The sequence below is a fragment of the Nicotiana tomentosiformis genome, chromosome 11 (assembly GCF_000390325.3).
Source record: "Nicotiana tomentosiformis chromosome 11, ASM39032v3, whole genome shotgun sequence".
NCBI classification, from domain to species: Eukaryota; Viridiplantae; Streptophyta; class Magnoliopsida; order Solanales; family Solanaceae; genus Nicotiana; species Nicotiana tomentosiformis.
The window spans coordinates 15,933,102-15,943,074 of NC_090822.1; the positions used below are offsets into that span (position 1 = coordinate 15,933,102).

Consider the following 9,973-nt stretch of genomic DNA (forward strand, 5'->3'; position numbering starts at 1 on the left):
GGACATAAAGAATTGTAAAATTCCAAAATAGGGGGTAAATATTTTTCTAAGTGAAAATGGTATTTGAAATTTAGAGTTGTGTTTGGACATGAATATAATTTTGGGTTGTTTTTGAAGTTTTGTGAGTGATTTGAGTGAAAATTTCGAAAACACCTTCTTGGAGTTTTTCAAATTTTCGAAAATTTCCAAAATGAATCTTCAAGTGAAAATTAAAAATTTTATGAACAAAGACTGATTTTGGAAAAAAAGCAAAAAAAGTTTTGAAAAAAAAGGAAAAATTTCTTATGTCCAAACGGGCTCACAGTACCTTAACGCAGCAATACATTACAGCGCATCAACCTGCGGAGCGTTTGTTGTGCCAGCAGACTACTCCGATTGTGCAATTTTTTTTAAGTTAAGCATTATGTAAGATGTGACTTAGATCCCCCAATTTATTAATGCGAAAAAATAATAATTTCTTCCAATAATTACCATAAGTATCACTTTATGAACTATAAACGTAAGGTGGTATTAGAGTCCATAATTTTCATCTCGTAAAATAAGGTTAAAAAAAACACATGATATAATGCTCATATTGCACATATTGGAACTGCTCTGAGGTATATCAATTGTTAAATTTGCTATTACAACACGGACCTTGTCCACAATTCGGATTCGTGCGAAGATGCAAAACTCTTTATTAAAGGCGATTCTATTTTTAACTAGGGACGGTAATGGGGCGGTATGGGTGCGGGGCGGTGCGGGTTTTAGCATATGCGGGTGGTGCTGGTTTAGACATATGCGGGTGCGGTGCGGGTCAAAATTATTTTTTTTAAAAATCCTTTGTGGGTGCGGTGCGGGTACGGGTTTTAACTTTTTGCAAAATTATAACGTTCAACTATTGCTAATATTATTACAACCCGCAAATATTTACTTTTTCAGTTTTGAACTTGTGGTTCCTTTCTCCTATGCATTGATTATTTTAGTATCAAACTAATTTGGTTTTTACGAGGCATGTATTTCATATTGGACATTTGTTTAGTTGATTGTAAATACACATTTTTCTGTTATTTGCATCTTTGGGAAGAAAATATTATTTTATATTTTTTAGTGTTTTAAAGTCGATCCCACTTTAACTATATAGTTACTTTATCTGAGTCGAGTAGATAATTAGTTGACTCAATTTTCATGTATCTCATCTCATTGCCTTGTACGATACATCTGAATTATTAGAAATGACATACTAATATATCAAACTGAATTCCAATACTGATGCATGTAAAATCAGAAATAAGTGATAGGTTACATATGTATCCCTATTATGTTTTGATGATATAACAAACTTAATAATAAGAACTAGATAAGGAACCTGTTACACATCCTCAAGTATTTAAAGAATAACAAGTCTCAGTTCGGGAACGTGGTTCAACTCTTCAGAGTCAAAGGAATAGCAGAGGGAATATATGGCCACCAATTCTTGTGGTGACTGTACAAGTCAACTCCCCACAGCTGTAAAGTTGCTGCCGGCACACGCAATAGTGCAAAAACAGTGCAATAGTCAACTTTATAGGGAATGCCCTTTATCTAACTTGCTTACATCATTCAAGTGATGTCACAAATGAGTTATTAACATCAAGCAAAGGTAAAACAAAATATTTGCACATTCAAGAATCGATCAAGCATTCTCTCAAGTCTGTATCAATCTTGCAAGTGATTCTCAAGGGCATCAAGAATAAAGAACCACAGAACGAAGGACCAGTTTCATGTATTGAGTTATTACATGTCCTTAGTTATGTTGCACCTTTGTTAAACTTCTTTACTTGTAATACCTACTTAGCTTAGTTAGAAGCATTGTGTAGGAAACCTTGTAAATCATAAACCCTTGTGTTTGTGTCTTGGCTAGTTTAGTCGAGTTATAAGTCTTTGTAATAGAATTATTACAAAGTGGCTTGTAATAGAGTTGTTACAAGTTAGTGAGGGATTAAGAGGTTAATTCCTAGATTACAATAGGTTGTAATCTAAAGTTTGCTCAGTAATGAAGTTGAAATCCTACAAGGGTAGGTCGTGGTTTTTAATCCCGTGAGCTAGGAGTTTTTCACGTAAAACTTTCTTGTGTCATTTACTTACTGCAGTGTGCGTGTGTTCTGTGGGAACTAATAAAGAACTTGGTTCTCTATATAGTTGGTGGACCCTTACATTCTATCAATTGGTATCAGAGCATGTTCTTTCTATCAGGCTAACACCTAGAAAGGATCCTCATGGCTGCTCCACCAAACTTTGAAGAAGATCAATCTACCTACAGGACACCAAGATTCAATGGCCAATACTATGGATGGTGGAAGACAAGGATGCACGACTTCATCATGGTTGAAGACTCAGAGCTCTTGGACGTCATCTGCGATGGACCCTTCGTCTCTACAAAAACCAGTGATGACCCAGCAGTAAAAGTTCCCACAACAAGAAAAGAATTCAATGATGCTGATCACAAGGCCATAGAGAAGAACTTTCAAGCAAAGAAAATTCTTGTCTGTGGTATTGGTCCTAATGAATATAACAGGATTTCAGCATGCCAATCTGCTAAAGAGATCTGGGAACCTCTCCAAACAGCTCATGAAGGGACAACCCAAGTTAAGCAATCAAAGATTGACATGCTTACTGCAGAATACGAGCTTTTCAGGATGAAAGACGATGAGTCCATCCAGGACATACATACTTGGTTTACCTCCACTATCAATGAGCTTCATTCTATGGGAGAAATCATTTCAAGGAACAAACTTGTCAAGAAAATACTCAGTGTTTTACCTAGTTCCTAGGAAAACAAAGTGAATGTTATCACAGAGGTAAAGGATTTGCAGAAGCTAACCACTGATGAACTTGTTGGTAATCTGAAAACTTATGAAATGAAGAAGAAGAAGGATAATGAGATAAGAGAGCCCAAAAGGGAGAAGAGCCTTGTCCTCAAGACGGACAACAATGATTTAGGTGGTGAGGATACTGATATGACTTACCTGACAAAAAGATTCCAGAAAATGGTTCGCAGAAATGAAGGCATTACAAAATGGGGCAGCTCTAGCAAGCCAAAAGGTTATGACCTATGTCATAAGTGTGGTAAGCTAGAACATTTCATCAAGGATTGTCCTCTCCTCAAGCAAGACCAATACAAACACAACACACACAAAGCATCTAAGAGTAACCCGGTTCCTGACAAACGTTTCAAGAGGAAAAATGTCGCTGACAATGTTGTGAAACAAGCTCTTGCTGCATGGGGAGACTCTTCCAGCGAATATGAAGAAGATGATGATCAAGGTGACAACTCCATGATGGCAGTGAAAAGTGAAGCAGCTGAGTATGACTCTATATTTGCCTTAATGGCACACTCTGATAATGATGAAAATGACGACGACGATGATGAGGTAAACTTTCTAGATGTTCAAAGAAATCTGAAGTCTTATTCTCCTAAAAAACTTACGTCCTTGGTAAATATTTTAATTGATGCTTATCACAGTCGAGAAGTAAATATTTTAATTGATGCTTATAAATGATAAAAATGCATTAACTGTGGAACTAGGAGAAGCAGAACAATCGAGAGATGACCTAGTAGTCGTTGTGGTAGATTTAAAGGAAACCATTGAGAGCCTGGAGAAATAAAAAGATGCTTTAACTGAAAAAATTACAAACATAGAGCATGAGAGAGATGACCCATTAGTAGTTGTTATAGATCTGAAGGATACAATTGAGGAACTAAAAGGAAAAGGTAGGCATGAGATTCTTCAAAAGGGAAAGGAAGTTGCGGATGAAACACATCTTAGGCTTGAAGATGAGATAAAATCAGTGAAATCTAGTCTATGTGTTGAACTCGAGAAAAATAAACAACTTTAGTAAGAACTAGGTAGAGTCAATAGTGATATTGAAAAATACTCAAGGGGACTTGGTCCTCTAAAGCTATCACTGCCATGTACACGGACAATGGGGGAAACGGGCAGGGAATCGGGTTTCAAAGGGAAAAAGCTCCATACAACCCTCATAGCAAATACGTTACTGTACCTGACAACTGGCTCTGCACTCATTGTGGTAACACCGGGCACTTTAAGGAAACTTGTAAGGCCAAGTTTCAGTCTCAATAGAAAAATAAAGTTTTTGCTAAAAGGTAATTACTGCTAGAGAACCCGGTCTCTCATATAAAAGACGCATGATGCATGCTTGGACCAAAAGAATCCTCATTCATCCCTTTCCTCATTACAAGGTACCCAAGCTTGTTTGGGTTCCTAAGTCTAACCCTTAATTTCCTTGTGCATGGAACAGTGAAGGGGAGAAACCAACAATGGTGCATGGATAATGGTTTCTCAAAGCACATGACTGGAAGTACAAACGATTTCCTTTCACTGAAGGCACTACAAAGAGGGAGTATATCCTTTGGAAATGGCAAGAAGGGATACATTCTGGGAGTTGGAAGGATTGGGAAGTCTCTCTCTCACTCTATTGAAAATGTGTACTATGTGAACGGATTGAAGTACATCTTGCTGAGTGTTTCCCAAATCTGTGATAAGGGAAACAAAATGGAATTTGTGTCAAAGATATGCGCAGTCACTAATCTTTTGTGACTAGTGAAATGGTGTTAGTGGCGAAAAGATATAAAAATGTCTATGTTGCTGATTTTGAGTCCCTACAGAGTGGTGATCTCAACTGTCTAAGTATTGTTGATGATGATGTTGAACTCTGTCACAGAAGTCTGGGTCATGCAAGTTTCATGTTACTGAACAAATTGGTCAAGAAGGACCTGGTTCGTGGTCTGCCCAAGTCAGACTTCAAGGACCACAAGTTGTGTGATGTGTGTGTAAAAGGAAAGCATATCAGATCCTCTTTCAAACCCAAAAAGGAAGTTAGTACTTCAAGACCACTTGATCTTATCCACATGGATCTATGTGGACCTATGAGGGTGACAAGTAGAGGAGGAAAGAGGTACATCTTCGTTATAGTGGACGACTATTCCAGATTCTCCTGGACTCTGTTTCTCAGAACCAAGGATGAAACCTTCCAAGTGTTTGTTGCATTTGTCAAGAAGATCCAAGTGAAGATGAGTAATAATGTAGTATGTATCAGGTCTGACCATGGGACAGAATTTGATAATGCCAAATTCGATGAATTCTGTGTTGCAAATGGCATCACTCACAATTTTTCAGCTCCAAGAACACCACATCAAAATGGTGTTGTGGAGAGGAAAAATAGGACTCTTGAAGACATGGCAAGAACAATGTTGATTGACGGTGGTATTGCAAAAAGTTTCTGGGCAGAAGCAGACAATACTGCATGCTACTTGATAAACAGGTGCATGATCACATCCCTTCTGAACAAAACACCATATGAACTATTGAACGGAAGGAGGCCCAAGCTGACACATTTAAGGACCTTTGGCTGTAAATGTTTTGTTCTCAACAACGACAAGGAAGCACTTGGGAAATTTGATGCCAAAAGCGATGAAGGAATCTTTCTGGGATATTCATCACAAAGCAAAGCCGACAAAGTATACAACAAAAGAATTCAATGTGTTGAGGAAGGCATACATGTGATCTTTGATGAATCTCACCACTCTTGTGAAAAGGACTTACATGATAAGAGTGATCAAGACGGAGAACATTCAATTGTCCCTGGTAAAGTCATTGACATGGAAAATGGAAAGGCTGACATGATGAGTCAGGTAAAGGAGTCAAATGAGGATGGTGCAACTATATCTCCAACTGATGGAGAAAAACTTGGTCCCGCAATCACAATAACTGAAGCTGAGAACAGAGTTGTCGATGTTGTTCAAGGCACCCCGCATGCTGGGATGAGAAGCAACCAATGACCACCGTCGGATCATCTATCAATGAGATTCAGGTGTCTAGTTGGAAGCACAAAGGTTCACACCCTCTTGAAAATATAATCACTCCTCTTGATTCAGGAATTCAAACCAGATCAAATGCTAGAAACTTAGTTGCCTTCTCAGCCTTTCTCTCTCAAATAGAGCCCAAAAATATCAAAGAAGCATTAAAAGATGCAGACTGTATTACAGCTATGCAAGAAGAGCTTCATCAATTTGAGAGGAACAAGGTATGGCACATAGTTCCACGACTTGCGGATCGAATTGTTATAGGAACCAGGTGGGTATTCAGGAACAAACTTGATGAGTTTGGAAACACAACAAGGAACAAGGCAAGGCTAGTAGTTCAAGGCTACAATCAGGAAGAAGGGATTGACTATAATGAAACTTTTGCTCCAGTTGCTCAAATGGAGGCAATCAGAATTCTTATTTCCTTTGTATCGCATATGGAATTCAAATTGTTCCAAATAGATGTCAAAAGTGCATTTCTGAATGGTTTTCTAAAAGAAGAAGTCTTTGTCAAGCAACTACCTGGATTTGAGAATCATGAGCATCCTGAACATGTCTTTAAACTTGACAAGGCTTTGTATGGGCTAAAGCAGGGTCCTCGCGCTTGGTATGAAAGGTTGTCAAAATTTCTTCTAGAAAATGGCTTTACGAGAGGAAAAATTGACAACAAAATTTTTCTGAAGAAACGAGGGAGGAACCTGCTCATTGTGCAAGTCTATGTTGATGACATCATTTTTGGAGCAACAATCGACTCTCTGTGTGAGGAATTTGCAAAACTCATAGGAAGTGAGTTTGAAATGAGCATGAAGGGGGAATTGGATTTCTTCTTGGGTTTACAAGTGAAGAAAACTCACAAAGGGACAATGATAAGCTAGTAGAAGTACATTAAGGAGCTGCTGAAGAGATTTGACATGGAAGCATAAAAAATCATTGATACTCCCATTGCCACAGCCACTCGTCTGGACATGGATGAACCTGATTCCTCTCTGATTGAGACCATGTATAGAGGTATCATAGGGTCACTTATGTATCTGACATCAAGCAGACCGGATATTGTCTTCAGTGTGTGCAATGACCCAACCGGTTATTTTAACTTTTAGAACCCTGTTCCCTAAAATAAAACTTCCTGTAGGTTCTTGTAATGATTTATGACTTGCGGGGATGGTTGGTTCGGGATTTGGAAGTGTTTGGGGTGAAACCAGAACACTTGGTTCCTTAAGTTGGCCTTAAAGTGCTAAGTTTGACTTCGGTCAACATTTTGTGAAAACGACCCCGGAATAGAATTTTAATGATTCCAACAGCTCCGTATGGTGATTTTGGACTTAGGAGCGTGTTCAGAATTTTATTTGGAGGTCCGTAGTTAAATTAGGCATGAAATGGCTAAAAACAAGAATTTAAGTTTGGAAGTTTGACCGATGAGTTGACTTTTTGATACCGGAGTCGGAATCCAGTTCCAAAAATTTTCATAGCTCCGTTATGTAATTTATGACTTGTGTGTAAAATTTGAGGTCAATCGGAGTTGATTTGATAGGTTCCGACATCGAATGTAGAAGTTGAAAATTCTTAGTTTCATTAAGCTTGAATTGGGGTATGATTCATGGTTTTAGCATTTTTTGATGTGATTTAGAGGTTCGACTAAGTTCGTATGATATTTTAGGACTTGTTGGTATATTTGGTTGAGGTCCCGAGGGCCTCGGGTGAGTTTCGAATGGTTAACGGATCAAAAAGTTGGACTTAAAAAGCTGCTGCAATTTTCCCTTCTGCTGTATATTCTGGGCTGTGATCGAGCCCCAGATAGAACCCAGATATCGAGCCCACGATCGAGGCCTAAGTCGAAGCCAGGGACGAGGCTCAGTATCGAAGTCACGATCGAAGGTCCAGCTCGAGGACATGATCGAAGGTAAGGCTCAAGGGCTAGGATCGAGACCCATGCTCGATGCCCTGATCGAAAGCCCATGCTCGATGCCCTGATCGAAGGCTCAACCTCGATGTCCTGATCGAAGGCCCAACCTCGATGTCCTGATCGAGGCCATAACCGAGGTCCAGGATCGAGCCTGTGATCGAAGCCGCGATCGAGGCCCAGTTCCGAAGGCTGCTGGACAGTTTTATAAAAAGAGGGCATTCGTCCCATTTGCCATTTTTGACGAACTTGAGCTTGAGCAGAGACGAATTTTGGCAGATTTTCAAGGGAAAAACATTGGGGTAAGTGATTCTAACTCGGATTTGGTCTACATATACAAGTATATCATTGTTTTCACAATTTAATTAGTGTTTTGAGATTGAAATTTGGAAAAGTTTAGAAATCTCATAGAAACGAAATTTTGAGATTTCGGTATCGATTCGGAGTCGGATTTGAGTGAAACTGGTATGGTTGGATTCGTAATTGAATGGGTTGTCGGATTTCATAACTTTCGCCGGATTCTGAGATGTGGGCCCCGCGAGCGAACTTTTAATTAATTTCGGGATCTTTTCTTAAAAATATAGTATTTTCTTATAGAATTGATTCCTATAGTATTTAATGATTGTATCGAATTATTTTGGCTAGATTCGAGCCAGACGGAGTTGGATAATCGTGGAAAAGGCCTTATAGTGGATTAAATTGGAGCAAGACGAGGTAAGTCTCTTGTCTAATCTTGTGAGGGAGAAATTACCTCATAGGTGATTAAAAATTAAATAATTGTTGCTAATTGTGGGGGGCTACGTACGTATGAGGTGACGAGAGTCCGTGCGTAGCTACTATTAATGCTAAAGTCCGGGTAGTTTAGGACTCAAAGCATGCCCTACTTGTGTAAATTGTATTCTTTGATTAATTAATATTAATTGATATATATGAATATATTGTGAATTGTTAGATAAAGATATTAAAGGATGAAAATTTCATATGCTTAATTTTTGTTTAAATCAATTAATTGTTAAAAGAAATTATTCTCCTCCCAAATTTATCTTATAATAAACATACTCTCCTTCCGGAGGCACATAAGAAAATGTCCTCCTTTCTTGTGGAGTGGGCCGAACGCCTCGGCAGGATAGATGCATCTATGGATCACGCCGCACGTCCCTCGGCAGTGTACACGACACTCTGGATCGGGTCGTACGTCCTCGGCAGAAATCGTGCTTAATAATAATAATTATACGATACTTTAATAATTTATTTCAGCTTGTGAAACTAATTAATAAATTGAAAAGTCCTTGGGATTTAATGAATTATTATTCTTTCTTGTTAAGGAATTAATTGTGACTCCTGTAAATGAGGTTTAATTGATAAATTGGAAACTATTTGAATTGAAGGAATTTAATTAATATATTGAGAATTGTTACATTTGAAGGAATTTGATTATTTTTGCTGATTAAATAAATTATTGTGAATTATGTAAATCATGCTGATTTAAATATCTTAGTTTTATTTCAGTTATTATTGACCCATAGTGAGTGTCAAAGTCGGTCATCTCGTCTCTACCACTTCGAGATTAGGCTTGATACTTATTGGATACACGTTGTTTACGTACTCATACTACACTTGCTGTAGTTTTTTGTGCAGGACCTGAGACAGGTACTAGTGGAGGACCTATCATCACATACCCACGTCATCCCGAGGCATAGTGGTGAGCTGCCTTTCTGAGCCGTTCTACAGTTACCAGTGTCTCTTCTTATATTTATATTCTGTCTATTTTATTTCAGACAGTATTTGGAGTTTTGTATAATCTATTAGATGCTCATGCACTTGTGACACCGGGTCTTGGCACATACACATTGGTAGAAATTAGTATTTTATTATTTTCTTGGAATAAAAGTTTAACCAATGTACGTTTGACTTATTAGTTGGCTTGCCTAGCTGTAGTGTTGGGCGCCATCACGACCTATAGGTGAAATTGGGTCGTGACAGTGTGGGTCTTTATGCCAGGTTTCAATCTAATCCAAAGGAATCTCATCTGAAGGCAGCCAAGAGAATCCTGAAATATCTCAAAGGAACACAGGACCTAGTTCTCTACTATCCCTCAGGAGATAATTTTGATTTAGTTAGGTATGCTGATGTTGATTATGCAGGGTATCTGATGGATAGGAAAAGAACTTTTGGCATGGCACATTTTCTGGGTTCATGTCTAATTTCATGGGGTACATGCTGATTAT

At 38.3% G+C, this 9,973-nt stretch overlaps 1 protein-coding gene across 1 annotated transcript; it reads left to right on the forward strand.

The window, feature by feature from the left end:
• The first annotated feature begins 2,237 nt into the window (after positions 1-2,237).
• On the forward strand, positions 2,238-2,792 carry LOC117277078 (uncharacterized). The gene has a single exon (XM_033656497.2). The coding sequence runs from the start codon at positions 2,238-2,240 to the stop codon at positions 2,790-2,792; it is 555 nt and encodes a 184-aa protein (XP_033512388.2).
• The last annotated feature ends 7,181 nt before the right edge of the window (positions 2,793-9,973 follow it).

Excerpts from the sequence above, each read along its gene's own strand:
- LOC117277078 (XM_033656497.2), top strand. The coding sequence starts at position 2,238 with ATGGCTGCTCCACCAAACTTTGAAGAAGATCAATCTACCTACAGGACA.